This window comes from Microcaecilia unicolor, chromosome 6 (genome assembly GCF_901765095.1).
Source record: "Microcaecilia unicolor chromosome 6, aMicUni1.1, whole genome shotgun sequence".
In the NCBI taxonomy this organism is placed as follows: domain Eukaryota; kingdom Metazoa; phylum Chordata; class Amphibia; order Gymnophiona; family Siphonopidae; genus Microcaecilia; species Microcaecilia unicolor.
The window spans coordinates 247,601,034-247,619,752 of NC_044036.1; the positions used below are offsets into that span (position 1 = coordinate 247,601,034).

At 45.3% G+C, this 18,719-nt stretch overlaps 1 protein-coding gene across 1 annotated transcript in view; it reads right to left on the reverse strand.

Annotated features, from left to right (window-relative positions):
* The window catches only part of DPP7 (dipeptidyl peptidase 7), a 720,522-nt gene that overhangs the window by 616,087 nt on the left and 85,716 nt on the right, over window positions 1–18,719 (reverse strand). The window contains 2 exon segments of the mRNA XM_030207062.1: window positions 13,429–13,592; window positions 13,723–13,764. Coding sequence (XP_030062922.1) covers window positions 13,429–13,592; window positions 13,723–13,764 — 206 coding nt within the window.

Here is an 18,719-nt window from a genome sequence, read left to right on the forward strand (position 1 = left end):
TCCCCTAGACAAGAGTCCAGAATATTTGCTTGGGCAGAGTTATGCATCATTTTACTCACCCCCATACCCAAAGACGCAAAGAAAAGTGCCACTGAACTAACTACAGACCAGTAGCATCCATTCCCTTAATAACCAAATTAATGGAAGGGTTGGTGACCAAGCAACTTACAAACTATCTAGATAAATTTTCAATTCTTCACGATTCCCAATCAGGATTCCGGTCTAACCACAGTACCGAAACTGTATTAGTAACTCTCATGACTAAATTCAAACAAACGATTGCATCTGGTAGGAACATATTACTTCTACAATTTGATATGTCAAGCGCTTTTGACATGGTTGACCACGTAATTTTATTGCACATCCTTGAATACTTCGGAATTGGAGGCAACGTCCTCGATTGGTTCAAGGGATTTTTAACCACAAGATCATACCAAGTAACATCTAATTCGACTATTTCAGCTGCATGGGTACCTGAATGTGGAGTACCACAAGGATCCCCCCTCTTGCCGACTCTATTCAACTTAATGATGACACCACTGGCCAAATTACTATCAAATCAAAACCTTAATCAATACATTTACGCAGACGACGTAACGATCTACATCCCATTCAAAAAAGATCTAAAAGAAATTTCCAATGACATCAACCAAAGTCTCAAAATCATGCATTCTTGGGCGGACGCATTTCGGCTAAAACTCAATGCAGATAAAACCCAGTGCTTAATACTCACCTCACAACATAACAAGAAAGAATTCACCGCCATTAACACACCAACTCTAAACCTTCCTATCTCAGAAACCCTAAAAATACTTGGAGTCACTATTGATCGACACCTAACACTAGAGAACCACGCGAAAAACATTACCAAGAAGATGTTCTACTCTATGTGGAAATTAAAAAGAATAAGACCTTTCTTCCCAAGGAGTGTTTTCCACAACCTGGTACAATCAATGGTGCTCAGTCATCTAGACTATTGCAACGCACTATATGCCGGCTGTAAAGAACAAATAATCAAGAAACTCCAGACAGCCCAGAACACTGCAGCCAGACTCATATTTGGCAAACCAAAATTTGAAAGCGCCAAGCCCCTACGAGAAAAACTACACTGGCTCCCACTCAAGGAACGCATCACGTTTACAATATGCTCACTAGTTCATAAAATTATCCATGGAGATGCACCAGCTTACATGTCAGACCTGATAGACCTACCACCTAGGAATGCCAAAAGATCATCCCGCACATTCCTTGATCTGCACTTCCCTAGCTGCAAAGGAATGAAATACAAAATAATGCATGCGTCAAACTTTACCTACCTGAGCACACAGTTATGGAACGCACTACCACGCAGTTTGAAATCGACATACGAAAGAACGAACTTCCGCATACTATTGAAGACACATCTCTTTAATAAAGCGTACCACAAAGATCAACAACTGTGAATACGCTCAACTCGCATATCTATATTCAGAACTTGTTTCATAATAACTGCTGTTCACTATGATTTCGTTTATTATGTTTGTTTTACTATCATCATGCTGACCAAGATCCTGCAATACCAAATGTTTATCTATTAACATTCCTTCACTACTCATGATGTATTGTAAGCCACTTTGAGCCTGCAAAGAGGTGGGATAAGGTGGGATACAAATGCAATAAATAAATAAATAAAAATCATAGGGCCTTGGCATAAATAATCCGTTGGGAGTTGTTTTTCCTACAAGAATTATTTATGATTTATTCTACCTATAAGACACCTACTTGCCTTTATAAAACTGACTTAAATTAGGTGCCCCCCAATAAAATTGCCCCCTAGAGTGGTACTTGGTAAATTAGATCTTAACTGCTAATTTTCTTTCCTTGAGTCCCTCCAGACCAGTCCAGACACTTGGGTTATACACTCCTGTCAGCAGATGAAGACTGAGAATTAAATATGATGTCATACTTTAAGAACCCTGTGCAGTCTTCTGACTAATCCATACTTAACCTCAGGGCCAGTCTTAGCAATTGCGGGGCCCTGTGCAGACAAGTTTGGTGGGGGCCCCCACCCCACCTAGCCCCGCCCCTTCTTGACAAGATGTGTTTTAAATATTTTTTTATTTCAAATAAAAAGAAATCAAGCAAAACTTGTACAGAAAAACTAATTCAAATTTGCACAATGCTATCATAGGAAAACTTTGGGTTTAAAAAGCAAAACCATGTGCATGTAAAGACTGGATAAATTAATTAAAAGAAATCACCTGAATATGTAATACTTGGTAACAATAATGAAACCGTGATTGAATATTCACATTGCAAGCAGCCTGAGCCAACAGATTTATTTTCCACTGAACATAATTAACTTTGTATGAACTTGGCTGCTAATAGTGTGCTGAACTGGCACATTTAGACTGACTCTGGACAGCTCTGCATGAAGGAAAATGGGACTTGATATACCGCCTTTCTGAGGTTCTTGCAACTACATTCAAAGTGGTTTACATATGTTCAGGTACTTATTTTGTACCAGGGCAATGGAGGGCTAAGTGACTTGCCCAGAGTCACAAGGAGCTGCAGTGGGAATTGAACTCAGTTCCCCAGGATCAAAGTCCACTGCACTAATCACTAGGCCATAGGTGCCCGGTATAAGAGGCTTGGGGAGGCTAAGCCTCCCCAGCCGCAGCAGCAGGATCAGATTTGGATCATCAGCTGTTTCTCATTCTCGGACCGACCACGACGCGACGCCGATACGCTGTCTTTATCTTTTCTTTTCCATCCTACTTTACACCATCACCATCCATCACCTGAGCGCCATCAGCCCAGTTCCGCCCGCCCGGGGCTCGCCGCTCGGTCTCTCACACAGGCGTGCCATGTCCCTCCTGTTTTCTTCCCAGCGGACCTGCAGCTCCTGAGTCCTGACCACAGAAAACTCACTCATCCCTGCTCCACACCGGACACCGCCGATCCGCCTTAAACCGGCTTCCCACCAGGACCAACGTCGATCGGAATCGTGTGCTGTGCAGTGCTTCTTTCTTCGCCTCAGGCTCAGCCAGTCAGCCTTCCCTACGAGCGCTCCCGTCGTGATGCACTTCCTGTTCTGCATAGGCAGGAACGCATGGGAGGGGCCTCACTGAGTATGGAAGGCTGGTTAAGTGTCTGAGGTGTTCCCACTTCCTTCCCAGACCCAGAAATTGGCATGCAGCGCATGTACGTTGGATTTCAGGAGAGGTAGGTGCTGACTGCCTGACTGAAGGTTTTAAGTCAAAATAATAAAATATATATTTTGTTTCATGCAGATCTCTTTTGTTTAAACATAACTAAATGGGCTATAAGCCCCTAATGCTTTTGGTTTTTCCTATATTTTGTTTGTGATGACTTATACTCTGTGATCTCAACTTTTTGGATACAGGAGTTTGTCCATTATTAACCCTCCGGACATTTCAAGTCCATTTTTGATATTTTGGCCATTTAATAGTGTGGAGTTTTTGGGGGGCTAGATGATGTTGCACCAGGCCTACGCATTATAGTCTGATCATCTTGGGCTGGCTGGGTGGCGTTACTGAACCCCCCTTTTTTTCTCACTCTATATGCTGAAAGATTCACATTTAACTGTGGGTGATGATAACTTGTTCCTGTACCCTGTTTTATACACAGGTAGTGTGAGACTGTGGCTTTGGAGTTTCAAATTAATTACTTGCAAGCTTGAGTGCATCAGTAGTCATAAAGATGACTTATACTGTGCCAAAATTGAAATTTGAAAACTCTTATCTCTATCTGGTCGTTAATAAAAGGAGCTCATTGTGAATACTATCCACCCTAAAGGATATTTTGTGGCTGTACATGAGAATTGTGATATGATCCCTTGTTTCATATTGTTGACGGTCTGTGATGTCCATTTGGGTGGTATATTGGTGTATTAGGGTCTGCCCAGTGTAATATTTATGGTACAGTAAGGTTCTGAGTATGTTTTTGCACAAGTTTGCGAAGTCTAGCCACCGGATGTTACTTCACTAATGTGACTATTTCATTTTGGGATTTTCCATGGATGAAAATAGCAGTGTTTAATAATTGATAACATTTTTGAATAGTATACACATTGGTTAGTATATGCTTTGAGCAACCACTTTTTTTTGACATATGATACATATCTAATATCTACATTTAATAAAAGGTGTTAATTGTAACTTTTATTTTTACTTATTTTTTTCTGTGTGTTGTCAGACAATTATGGATGTAAGTCCCACCCCCGGCCCCACCCCTAACCCACCCCCTTTAGCCTCCCCAAACAGTTGGGCCACCGACCGCCTATGCACTAGGCTACTCCTCCTACTAGGATACTCCTCTTACTAGGCTACTAGGAAACGCCTCCCCCATTAATCAATACCTTCTCTGTGAAATAATAATAACAATTTAAAAAAAAGGAAAGTGCATTTTTATAATATACCACTGCATTCCACAAAGCAAAAGAAGCAAGTTCCCACATGCCATCTTTTTTTCTTTTGATGTAGGCACGGAAAAAAAAAAGATTTTAAATGCTCCCAGGTTTCAATCTAATTCATGTTTAATGTGGGATAAAATACCATAAATAAGTAAACAAATAGAAACTCTGAATGTTAAGCACCTAATTCTCATGATGTCTGTTTAGTGCCCCTTTTCCAAGAGAAAAAAACAGTCTCTGCACGAATATAAGTACTAGGTTGTCCCTTTAACCAGCCCCTCCAAATGACACAGATATTACCTTGATTTTTTTTTACAGTATCCCCCCTCCCTCTCACCCACCTATTCCAGACCTCCTCCCCGCTCTCCCAAGCCGCAGGGTGCCTTCCCAGTACATACCTGAAGCCACTCTGGTGGTCTAGTGGAGTCTTCAGGGCAGGAAAGATCCCCAGTCTTTCCTGCCCGCTGCCAGCATTGACAGCCACATCACTCCATTTGAAAGAGTAACACCTCTTCATGGAGACTTTCCTGGAAGCAAGCAAGACTCAGGGAACACCCTCTGAAAGACCCAAGGAGGCAAATTCTAAGCTCTCAACATCAAGGCCGTGAGAGCCAGAGACTGGAGGTTGGGATGTAGAAGCGACCCCTCGTTCTGAGGGTTGCAAAACAGTCCAACCTCCACGGTTCTTTGGAAGACAACTCCAGAAGAAGAGGGAACCAGATCTGACGCGGCCAGAAGGGTGCAATCAAGATCATGGTTCCGCAGTCTCGCTTGAGTTTCAGCAAAGTCTTCCCTACTAGAGATATGGGAGGATATGCATACAGAAGTGATCTGAGTGGCAAAAAGATCTACCGAGAGTGTGCCCCACGCTCAGAAGATCTTGTGGACTACGCCCATGTTCAGTGACCACTCGTGAGGTTGCATTATTCTGCTCAGCCTGTCAGCCAGACTGTTTACACCTGCCAGATAAGTGGCTTGGAGAAACAAGCCGTGATGGCATGCTCAAAGCCACATCTGGATGGCTTCATGACACAGAGGGCGAGGTCAGGTGCCCCCTTGCTTGCTGGTGTAGTACATGGCAACCTGATTGTCTGAATTAAGATTACTTGGTTGGACAGCCGATCTCTGAAAGCCTTTAGAGCGTTCCAGATCGCTCTTAATTCCAGGAGATTGATCTGTAGACCTTTTTCCTGAAAGGACCAAGCTCCATGAGTGTGGAGCTCATCTACATGAGCTCCCCACCCCAGAAGAGATGCATCCATCGTCAGCACTTTTTGGTCGCCCCATGGTCAAATTGGATTGAATCGTCCACCACTGAAGAGAATTCCGAAAGTTGGTGGACAGTTGGACTACATCCTCTAGATCCCCTGCAGCTTGAAACCACTGGGAAGCTAGGGTCCATTGAGCTGATCTCATATGTAGACATGCCATGGGCGTTAAATGAACTGTGGAGGTCATGTGCCCCAAAAGTCTCAACATCTGCCGAGACGTGACCTGATGAGACGCTCGAACCATGGATAACAGGGACAGAAGGTTGTCCGTCCTTGCCTCGGGAAGATAAGCTCGAGCTGTCTGAGTGTTCAACAGGGCTCTAATGAATTCCAATTTTTGAACTGGGGTCAGATGGAAATTGGGATAATTTATGACAAACCCCGGTAGCTCCAGCTTCGCATGAACTCTACAGCACCCTCCTTCAATGTGCTCTTCACCAGCCAATCGTCGAAATAAGGAAACACATGCACTCCTAGTCTGCATAGCGACGCTGCAACTACAGCTAGGCATTTCGTAAACACTCTGGGCGTAGATGCCAGGCCAAAAGGCAGTACACGGTACTGAAATTGCCGTGTACCTAGCCAAAATCGAAGATACTTCCTGTGAGCTGCAAGTATTGAGATGTGTGTGTAAGCATCCTTTAAATCCAGACAGCATAGCCAATTGTTTTCCTGAATCATGGGAAGAAGAGTGCCTAGGGAAACCATCCTGAACTTTTCTCGGACTAGAAATTTGTTCAGGGCCCTTAGGTCTAGGATGGGATGCATCCCCCCTGTTTTCTTTTGCACAAGGAAGTACCTGGAATAGAATCCCAGCCCTTCGTCCCCTGGTGGAACGGGTTCGACCGCTTTGGCCTGTAGAAGGGCGGAGAGTTCCTCTGCAAGTACCTGCCTGTGCTGGGAGCTGTAGGACTGAGCTCCCAGTGAGCAATTTGGAGGCTTGGATTCCAGATTGAGGGTTATCCTAACCGGACAATTTGAAGAACCCACCGGTCGGAGGTTCACCTTTGGTGAAAAAACATTAACCTCCCCCCACCCGGCAAGTCGACTGGTATGGACACGTTTACTGAGGCTATGCTGAACTGGAGCCAGTCAAAAGCCTGTCCCTTGCTTTTGCTGGGGAGCCGCAGTGGCCTTAGGCGCATGTTGTTGACGAGAATGAGCGCGTTGGGACTGAGCCTGGACAGGCTGCTGAGAAGCAGGAGTGTGCCTACGCCTAGCATAGGAATAAGGAGCACTCCTCTTCCCTCCAAAAAACCTCCTAGATGAGGAGGTAGTAGCACAAGAGGCCCGGCGGGAGAGAGAATCCATAGCATCATTATGCTTCTTGAGCTAGTCAACTAGATCCTTCCTCTACTTTCTCACCAAAAAGGTTATCCCCCCAGCAAGGAACATCCGCCATCCGCTGCTGGACCAAATTATCCAGGTCAGAGACACGCAGCCATGAAAGTCTGCGCATCACTATACCTTGGACAGCGATCCTGGATGCTAAATCAAAAGTGTCGAACGTACCCCTGGCCAGGAATTTTTGACACACCTTCTGCTGCCTGACCACCTGGCGAAAAGGCTCGGCCTGCTCCAAAGGTAGTGCATCAACCAAGCTAGACAGTTGCCTCACCGAGTTCTGCAAGTGGATGTTCGTGAAGAGCTGGTATGTTTGGATTTTGGCAGCAAAAATAGCGGCCTGATACACCTTCCTCCCAAAAGAGTCTAAGGTTCTAGATTCACTGCTTGGGGGCGCCGAGGCATAGTCCCTAGTACTCTTGGCTCTTTTGAGAGCGGAATTGTGAGCTAGCTGAGACCTCATCAATCCAGGCTCCCCGTGGATCCGATATTGGGATTCAGCTTTTTCGGGATCATGGGATTGGACAGAGAGAACGACCAGTTTTACATAAGGACTTCCTTCAGTACATTATGCAAAGGAGCTGTTGCAGCCTCTCTAGGCGGAGAAGGATAATCCAGGACCTCGAGCGTCTCAGCCCTGGGTTCATCCTCAACCTCCATCGGGAAGGGAATAGCCGCAGCCATTTCCCGGACAAAGGAGGTGAAAGATAGACACTCCGGTGGAAAAAGTCTCCTTTCCAGTGGAGGGGAAGGTTCAGAAGGAATCCTATAGGACTCATTGGAAGAAAAGTACCTGGGATCCCCCTCTTCCTCCCACGAACACTCATCTTCAATATCGGATAAGACATCCCTCAGAGCAGTCCAAAACTGAGCCTGCCTCAACGCCGAGGAACGACTCCTCGATGGCGGTGCCGAGAAGTCGACGCCCGCCTGGACTCCGGTGAGGCTTTCACCACCGACTTCGAAGGAGAGTCAACCTGGGTGACAGGCGGCACCGAGGTCGTGGACCTCACCAAAGGCAAAGGGCCAGATGCCGCTGCAGCAGATGGTACGGAAGGCGCAAGCACCCCTGACACCGAAGCAGACTGGCGCAGCAACCCTTCCAGAAGCTCTGGAAGCAGGGCCCTGATGCACTCGTTGAGAGCCGCTGTCGGACAAGGCTGCGGGGTCGGTAAAGGAACCGGTGGCAGAATCTGTCGAGGCTCGGGAGCAGGTACCGGGCTCCTAGACCGACGCATCGACACCTCCTGAATAGAGGGAGAGCGATCCTCTCGGCACCGACGCTTCTCGGGTGCCGAATCCCTCGACGCCCCGGAGCTCCCGGCACCGTGTGTCGGAGAACGATGACGGTGCTTCTTCGCCTTCGCTCGACGCCCGTCATCAAGACTCCTCGGTACCGATGAGGAAGACGTGGAATCCTCACGTCTCCTCGCAGTCAGATCCAAAGGTCGGTCCCGGGGGGCCTGCATAACAGGAGGCCTCGAGACAGGTGGAGACCCACCTGATGCCTCACTGCTCCCAGAACAAGTTGGTCGTTACGCAGCCATTACCTTCGCTCCCAACGTCGATGCGTCCTTCTATGTCGGTGACAAATGACCTCAGTACCGATGTCGAAGGACCAGACTGAGCCCCAAAAGCTTCTGTCATTGGGCCTCTCGAGATGCTTGAGTCCGTTTCTTCATGCAAAGACACAGACTACAAGCAGCTGGGCTATGTTCGGGCCCAAGGCACTGGATACACAAGACGTGGGTATCATTACCCGAGATGGTCCAGTTGCATCGAGTACAACGTTTGAAGCCGCTGGGTGTCTTCGATGACATAGAAGGAAAAACGGCTTCAGCGAAATCAAAAGACGCGATCGTGTCTGTTAAAAGAAAAAAGGGCACGAAAAGAAGGGAACAACCCGACCGCACGGCCTAAACTGGCCGCGTCGAAAAACAAAGGAAACTTTAAAAGGGCAAAAAAATAAAGAAAACTAAGGGAAGTTTTTTTTTTAATGTAAATTTCTATTAGAAAAAGAAAAGAAATAAGGCAAAAGCCAGAAAACGAAAGAAACTCTTTCCCGGGCCTGAGAGCAATGGAGAAAAAACTCGACCGCACCTCAACGCGGAGAAAAAATAACTGAGCGGGAACGCTCACGCGACTGGCAGGAAGTTGTCTGCGCCTTGCGCGGTGCGCACGGTTTGCGCTTCAGAAGGCTCTGGCAAGACTTTTGTTATTTTTTGTTTGCAAAATGCTGGTTCCCGGGCCGACGCGGACATCGACCCATATGTGAGAACAAGCAGCCTGCTTGTCCTCGGAGAAATAAAGAATACAGTTAGTAGAGTTATGGTTTGGTCCCAAACACTGGAAATACCAAGAATGAGTGTCAGCCCCAGAGATGGTCTGACTTCACTAAGCACAGTGCTTGTTCTGCCCCCATGTTCATGGAGGCAGGATGCATTGTTATGTATATTTAATATGAGTATTATTTGTATTAAATTGCATTGTCTGTGTAATAGATAGCAATATGTATTAGGGCTGATTTGCAGTATCCTGTGATTGTGAGTTTTCCTTGCTGTCAGCTCTGAGCTAGGGCCTGCTCAACCTCTCCTCTCCTGCGGGCTGTGTGAGAGAGCCCAGTTTTCCTTGCATGTCTTGATGATCAGAAGCTGCTCTAGGAGGCTGATCCCTCCTTAATCTACTATAATTCCATCAAGACTTTTCACCATCTACCCAAGTTATTCCCCTTTCATTTACCCAGAGTTTCTCCCCCTTAAGAGTTATAGCTTTTCCTCTCAGCTTGGCTGAGGTGCTGGCTATCTTCTTGCCTCTGGGGTGGTTAGATACAGATTCTATGTGCAGAAGGCACAATTCTCTTCTAAGCAACTGAACTGTAAGTTTGATTTTCTTGATTATGATTGCTACAATAAAAATGTGCTTAAGAGTTGAGAATTTACTAGTAAGCTTCTACTTGGGGATGATTTAATTTGGCTGTTTAGTTACACTATACTTTGCCTAGAACAGTACAGCGATTAAAGCCACTAGGAACCTTTGATGATGTGGAACAGCCGTAGCTATATAAAATGACTCTATGGTGATGGGGGGAAAAAAGGGAATATCACCAAAAAAGTAAGGGATAGCTCGAGCCTAAGAGGGCCTTGTGAGTCCAAAAAAAAAAATAAAGGACACTTAAAACAGGGCCAAAAGAAGCTAAGATAAGGGGAAAAAAAGGGAAACAAATCCCAAAGAGGGAAACAAGAGCACTACTTGCTAAAAACCCATGAAGGAAGGCACCAATACACTACAGAAAAAATGATGCTGAGAGGAGCTGCAAAAGACGTGTCTTCCCCTCACCACAGATGAAAAAAGAGTAATTGATCCCTTGCTTACAAGTCAGGTGGGAAAGCATTTGTGCATGCGTGGTGGAAGCGTTGCCTCGAGCTCTTAAAAAAACAGTACACTGTGGATGACATTACCCACATGTGAGAATTAGCTGGCTTGCTTGTCCTCGGAGAAAGTTAACTTTCTAGAATCTGATGGGTTGCAGGATCTGAAGCAACATGGCTTCACCATAGGAAAATCCTGCCAAACAAATCTGATTTCTTTCACTGGGTAACCAAAAAACTAGATACAGGACATGCGCTAGATGTAATATACTTGGACTTCAGCAACGCCTTTCATACAGTTCCTCATAGAAGACTCTTGAATAAGCTGAGAGGGTTAAACTTAGAATCCAAAGTGGTGAACTGGATTGGAAACTGGTTGACTGACAGATGACAGAGGGTGGTGATAAATGGAATTCGCTTAGAGGAAAGGAAGGTGAGCAGTGAAATGTCTCACGGGTCGGTACTGGGGTGATTCTGTTTAATATATTTGTGAGACACACTGCTGAAGGGTTAGAAGGAAAAGTTTGCCCTTTTGCAGAGGACACAAAAATAGCCAATAGAGTGGATACTCCAGAGGGAGTAGAAACCATTAGAAGAGATCTCCAAAAACTAGAAGAATGGTAAAAGGTCTAGCAATTAAAATTTAATGCAAAGTGATGCACCTGGGATGCAGAAATCCAAAGGAGATGTACCAGATACAAGGAGAGAGACTGATAAGAAAAGCTCAGGAGAAGGACCTTGGAGTGATGATGTCTGAGAATCTCAAGGTGACAAAACAATGCGACAAGGTGGTGGCCACGACCAGAAGGATGCTAGGCTGCACAGAGAAGGGTATAACCAGCAGAAGAAATGAGGTGTTGATGCTCCTGTACAAGTCATTGGTGAGGCCCCACTTGGAGTGTCCAGTTTTGGAGGTCACATCTTGCTAAGGACGGAAAAAACTTGAAGCAGTTCGGAGAAAAGTGAATAAAATGGTAAATGGTTTGTGTCACAAGATGTGTAGGAAAACTCAGGAATGAGAAAGCAAAAGATAAAGTTAAGAGGTTACAGGCTCAGAAGTAATGTAAGAAAATACATTTTTATTGAAAGGGTGGTGGATGTGTGGTAAAGGGACGCCGAGAGGGGAGGCAAAATTTCCCAGGGCCCGGCCTCGAAGGGGGGCCCGTCAGGCACTGGCAAAGGCTCAGATAGCTGATTGGTCTCTCCTGTTCCTGTATGCCGCAGAACAGAGTTATCATGTTATCCCGTCAACTTTACTCTGCCGGCCACAGGTCCTTCTTCCTGCCCCCTGTGTGAAGTACTTCCTGTTTGGACATGTCACCTGGCAGGAAGAAAGACATGTGTAGCACAGCAGAGCTGGAAACAAGCAAGTAAGCAGGACTGGGTGGGGCGGGGCGGCGGGCAGGAGACAAGCAAGTTAGTAGGGGCCCGGGGGGGGGGGGGGGGGGGGCATGTGCAGGCCTAGGGGGTGCGCACGGGGGGGGGGGGGGGGGGGCGGTTGTGTTTGCCTCAAGGCCAGCTTTGTTTCTTATCGGCCCTGGTGCAGTATATCGTCCCGGTGGAGGTAGTGGAGAAGAGGACTATACCTGTATTCAAGAAAGCATGGGACAGGCATGTGGGATCGTTTAGGGAGAAGAGGAGATAGTGGATGCTGTGGATGGACAGACTAGATGGACCATTTGGCCTTTATCTGCCATCATGTTTCTATCTAGCAGAAGAACAACCTTCTCTCCATGTTACTGCAGATGGAAGCAAAACTGGGGGCCCATCTTGGTCGCCAACCACTTCAGGAGACTTAAAAAAGGCAGCCACTGCATCCAAAAAACTGTCTCCTCCATATTCTGTACAAGATCACTAACCAGTGTGGCATGGTCACAGGTACCGGCATGCTGTGACTCTACCAGAATTCCAGAGAAGCCTTGGGGCTGATTCTCTGCCTTTTTCTTACAGGCTCAGCACAGCCTGGGGGCACCAGCTAATGCACCCTATATGACAAGCAGTGCTTCCCATGTTCAGCTGAAGCTGCACAGCCACAGCTACTAACACCACGGAGGTGGAAATCATACAGTTGGGCCCAAACACCCCTCCAGGCTATGCTGCATGGAGCTGCAGATAAGCAACAACTATCTTTTCTCTCCTAGCAAACAGACTTCTCCACTACTACAGAAATTAAATTGTACTACTGCAAATTTTAAATCTGTGTACTATCAGGTGTCTGCTGTGGAGAAGTTAGTTCCAAGGCCCCCTGCTAATTGCAAAGGAGAAGCTGATGCACACAAGCAACCCTTTCAAACTTGCTGGGGAGGGGAGGGACCTGGGATCCACCCAGGTGTAACACCCCAGACTGCAGCTCTAACCAGTCCCCCCCCCACCCACCCCCCCAGAGCTTTTTTTTTCCTCCAAGAAACTTCCTAGCCAAGTCCTGCTGAAGACTAAAAAATACTGATTAGTCACAGGGCTGCACAGGGTTCCTAAGGAATGACATCACAGTTCCCACTTGCTGGCAGAAGTGCATAGTCCAAGCATCTGGACTGGTCTGGTGGGATGAAAATGTTAGTGTGCATTAACACCATTATCGCATGTTATCTGCTGCAAGACCAATTGCATAAAATATGGCCCTGAAGCAAATAATGCACAGTAATGACATTAGCTCACACTGTTAGTAAATTACCACACTATAATGTAATAAAGCTAAAATGAAAAACAGAGATGCGTCATGGAAGAGGATGATAGGCAGTGCTTGAAGTCAATCCAAATTGTAGCTATGGTTAACAGTCAGTCATGTTGCACAGAATTATTATTGAACAGTATGTATCTGACCAATAGTAACTTATAAATGGCTTTTTAAAGTAACAGTATTTTTGAAAAAGGGTATTTTAAATGCTTTGATACCCTTAGTCCAAGGGATCTATGATGGCTTTTACAGTCTACAAAGAAACAGATTTCGTAAGAGTTCTGCTCCTTAAAAATAAAGCAAAGTTTTATATATCACTTGGACTATCAAAGTAAGAACCTGTTAAAATGAATTTACCTGCCTCCAAAAACAATCACAGGACTATCCTTGATATCGTACTGCAATTTTATATCTTTTATTAGCAAAGCATAATCAGCCAGGGCTTGTTCCACAGAAAGCAAACCAATGTTTTCTCTTTCTGAAGATCTTTTCTCAAATGGAAGTGATTTGCCATAATATCTCTGAAAAAACAAGCAAGATCATCTAATTAAAATGGTCATGCTACATACTTGAGAAAATTCAAAAATACATATTATATTTTACAAGTGGTATTTTTTCTGTATATCAGAAACTATGTCCTGAGGATTCTGCCTTCTCTGAAGCTTGCAATAGTGTTTTTTTTATCATAGGGAACTCTGTGGAATGAGGGAGAGGGAGGAGAAGAAAGAGGACCAGTTTTTGCAGATCTGTACTTGTAAACAAGTTATCTCCTGTAGGTTGTCTTATAATACTGCTTTCTTCCATCCGTGAAATAGCAAACTATCTATGCAATCACAAAGCTCATAAATTTCCTTCATAAATTAACACAGTTATAGTAGCATTCATGAGCTAGGGGGAGATGCACAGAACTCTGACGCTGTAGGGAACAGCACCGGAAAACACTGGCTCAACACCAAGTCGGAATTACCAACCAATGCTCAACAGTAACAATATGCAAATTACATGCACAATGTTAGTGTTGAGCATTGGTCAGTAAAGGGGTCTGAATGTTCCTGGCACATGCCCACAAGAATTGTGCAGTAGGCATAGCTCTGCGCATATATGACTGGACCCCTCCTGACCCCCCAACCTAAAATAAAATCCCCTGTGGTCCGGTGGACTCCTCCCAACCTCCCGACCCCCCCTACCCAAAAAAATATTTTGTTGACCCAGCCGACCCACCAACACCCCCTCTCCCACTGCACACTGGCCATGGTGGTCTAGTGAAATCCCACCCTCCCAGACCCCTTCATATATCTTTAGTAAGAGGCAAGAGGAAAGCCTACTCCTTCCTGCCTCTGGGCCCACCCTCATCAAAATGGTGACACCCAGCCCCTGCCCGGTGCATCCTGGGATGCACTGGGAGGGGCTAAGTACATGGGGGGGGGGGGTCTGGAGGTCAGGTCGGTGGGCCCACTGGACCACCAGGCTATTTGGGGATTCTTTTTAGGTGGGGGAGGGGGTCAGGAGGGGTCCAGTGGACCAACAGGGATTTTTTGGGGTTGGGGGAAACTTAGACTCTGAGAAGAGTTTGAAGGTAAGGGGCCACGGTGTGACTTTCCTGTCAGTGCCTGAGTTAATCAGTGCTCAGGCACTGACAGGAAAATTAGCACGGAACAATACCTACAGCTCAAGAGCTGTCGGTAGTTTTTAGTCCTCAGGCCAAGGGTTTTCTCTGTGTATTGCATGGAATTGCTAATTAGCTCATTTTAATACTAGAGAGCTCATTACCATGGGACTTTTAGTCACTACTTCCGTGCGCAATAAAGCAGTGGCTGAAAGCCTCTGTGCATTACCCACAAAACAACGTTTCATTTAGACTGGCTAAAACCAAAGGTTGCAAGCCCAGTTTGCTTTGAGCATCAGGCCCCTAGTCATGTCTCTAGAACTAGGATAACAAAGATATGCTGAGCTATTCTAAATCAGGCATCTTGTGTATAAAATCATATGGCATGGAACATTTTGTCAATTATTATGATGTGATATTGGTGTGAGTCACCAGAGGTGGGAAAAGGCGGCTAAATCTAAAGAAGGCTGAGTATCTTATATTAATCTTCATTCAATCAATTGTAGCAGCAATGGGAAAGGAAATATCAAAAATACATATATGGGTGAATTCTATAAATCATGCCTAAAAAATCAGTGTAGATAAAAACCTGCTTAAGCGCTATTCTATAAGCCGTGCCTAAGTTAAGCATGGCTTATAGAATAGCACTTAAGAGCAGGGGTTGTGCATAAATTTAGGCCCGTCCATTTGCACCAACGAAAATGTGGTGCAAATGCCCCCTCCTAAATTTACATGCAGAACCCCCTTATTCTATAATTGCGCGTGTAATTGGAATCCACACCCACACTCTATCTCAAAATACCAATGATCCTCCCATTTCCATGCCCCCTTTTTGGGATGCGCATAAAAATTAGGTGCATAAAGTCCAATTAAATTTAATTAGTGCCAATAATTGCTTATTGTTCAGTTTTGGAGGCCATATCTTGTTAAGGATGTAAAAAGAATTGAAGCAGTAAAAAGAAAAGCTACAGAAATGGTATGGGATTTGCGTTACAAGACATATGAGGAGAGACTTGCTGACCTGAACATGTATACCCTGGAAGAAAGGAGAAACAGGGGTGATATGATACAGACGTTCAAATATTTGAAAGGTATTAATCCGCAAACAAACCTTTTCCGTAGATGGGAAGGCGGTAGAACTAGAGGACATGAAATGAAATTGAAGGGGGGCAGACTCAAGAAAAATGTCAGGAAGTATTTTTTCACAGAGAGAGTGGTGGATACTTGGAATGCCCTCCCACGAGAGGTGGTGGAGATGAAAACGGTAACGGAATTCAAAAATGTGTGCGATAAACATAAAGGAATCCTGCTCAGAAGGAATGGATCCTCAGAAGCTTAGCGGAGATTGGGTGGCAGAGCTGGTGGTGGGAGGCGGGGCTAGTGGTTGGGAGGCAGGGCTAGTGCTGGGCAGACTTCTACGGTCTGTGCCCTGAAAATGGCAGATACAAATCAAGATCAGGTATACACATAAAGTAGCACATATGAGTTTATCTTGTGGGCAGACTGGATGGCCCGTACAGGTCTTTCTCTGCCGTCATCTACTATGTTACTATCCAGCTTATTTTTGAAAGAGAAAGACGCCTATATTTCAACCCAAATTGGGAGATGGGCGCCTTTCTCTCATGGGCGCCCAAATCGGTATAATCAAAAGCCGATTTTGGGCGCCTCCAACTGCAGTCTGTCGCGGGAACAGACAAAGTTGACGGGGGTGTGTTGGAGGCGTGGTGAAGGCGGGACTGGGGCGTGTTTATCAGCCGATTAGAGATGGGCGTGCTTGGCTGATAATGGAAAAAAGAAGGACGCCAGAAGCATAAATTTGGGTCCCTTTTTTTTCATGAACAAGTCCGCAAAAAGAGCCCCAACTGCCCAGATGACCTCCCCTGACTCCCCCAGTGGTCACTAACCCCCTTCCATAAAAAAAAAAAAGAACTTTAAAAACTTTTTTTCCAGCCTGTATGCCAGCCTCAAATGTCAAACCCAGCTCCATCACAGCAGTATGCAGGTCCCTGGAGCAGTTGTTAGTGGGTGCAGTGGACTTCAGGCAGGTGGACCCAGGCCCTTCCCCCCCCCTACCTGTTACACTTGTGCTGCTAAATGGGAGCGCTCCAAATCGCCCCCAAAACCTACTGTACCCACATCTAGGTGCCCCCCTTCAGCCATAAGTGCTATGGTAATGGTGTAGAGTTGTGGGCAGTGGGTTTTGGGGGGGGGATTTGGGGGGCTCAGCACCCAAGGTAAGGGAGCTATGGACTTGAGAGGTATTTTAATTTTGTTTTAATTGTTACAAGTGCCCCCTAGGGTGCCCGGTTAGTGTCCTGGCATGTGAGGGGGACCAGTGCACTACGAATCCTGGCCCCTCCCACAACCAAATGCCTTGGATTTGATCGTTTTTGAGCTGGGCGCCTTCAGTTTCCATTATCGCTGAAAACCGATAACGCCCAGCTCAAATCCGCCCAAATGCGATGCATTTGCCTGGCACAAACCGTATTATTGAAACAAAAGATGAACGCCCATCTTTTTCGAAAATACAGTCTGGCCCGCCCCTTTGCAGACCCGTCCTCGGAGATAAATGCCCATGGAGATGGGTGTTCGCATTCGATTATGCCCCTCCATGTATGTTACTATGTTATTAAAAAGCCAATTATTGGTACTAATTGGTGCAATTTGGTTGTGCGCTCAAATTTGCACACATAATTTTTGGTGACTTTTATAAAATTAGGGGTGGAAAAACATTTTTAACAGTTTGTCATAATGAGGTGATATCTTTTTACATCTCACAAAAAAAAAACAATGGCTGAAATGTTATGTCTCATATAAATATGAACTAAGTTCTTTATATTTCTTTTTAAATAAAATAATTTTTCAACAAGTTAAACCATGAGGTCTGTAGCACTTTCTCTTCTTATGCTTGATTTTACTATATGACTTCTCCATATGTGTGCAGAGTGCCATCACTTTTGTTTTTGGATTTCTCACAGAATGCTGGTGGGCACAGACTGAAAGCATTTGATTTGCAATTATTGGAATTTTGCATCCAAAAACCTGATCTCATAAGGAAAAAATTTTTCTATTCTTTTTTTATTTTTTTATCGTTTTTTACACCTTTGGAACATCCTAAGACTCCTGAGGCAGGCGCAAAGGCGCCGAAACACAGTTGCTGTGTCGAGTCATTTGATGCTCACTAATAAAGACTTGATTTTTTTTATACGTCTCCCTGGATTATTGCAAAGGCCAGACGATCCTACTCCTTGTTCTTCTGCATTACTTTGATGTAGAAATTGAGGGTTCCTCTACCTTCTGTGGTCACTCCCTATCACTTGTAGTGCAGCATGGAACACTGACGTGCTCTTTAACTGAAATCACCTCAATCTTACCCCGGCCTTTTTACAAAGCCTTTTTTTTTTTTTTGAAAAATTTTTGTATTCAATATTCTGCGTTATAACCATACAAAGAGGACAAAATTGGTCCCCTCAACATCAAACATAGCTTAAGCAAACAGTAATCCCCGCGGACACATTTTGCCAAACATATCATTCTTCAATTTATCCCCTTTCAGCCCCCCCTTCCCCCCCTCAACTTTCTTCTGGTATGGCTTCTTACCCCTGGGATGCCCCTCCAACCTCTGGATCAAATATGGTTGCCATCCCTATCCACTCTTTTGCTTGTGGGTTGTATCGGCCCCCCTTGCAATCAGTTAGTTTTTCCAGTTCCATCAATATCTTGAGTTTCACTAACCAGACCTGCAACGTGGGGCCTACATACTGTTTCCAATGCGCGGCTATAACTGTTTTAGCTGCTGCTAAGCACGTTCTTCTAATCCTACGTTCCCACTTCTGACCTGTTTTGTTTCCCCAACCCAATAGGCACCATTTTGGATCCATGGGAAACACACTATGCAAGGCTAACTTCAGTTTTTTAGTGATGTCCTCCCAAAATGTTTTAAGAGAAGAACAGGCCCACCAAATGTGGAAATAACTGCCAATTTCCATTCTACATCTCCAACACTCAGCTGAAGCATTCGGATACATACGTTTTACCCAAT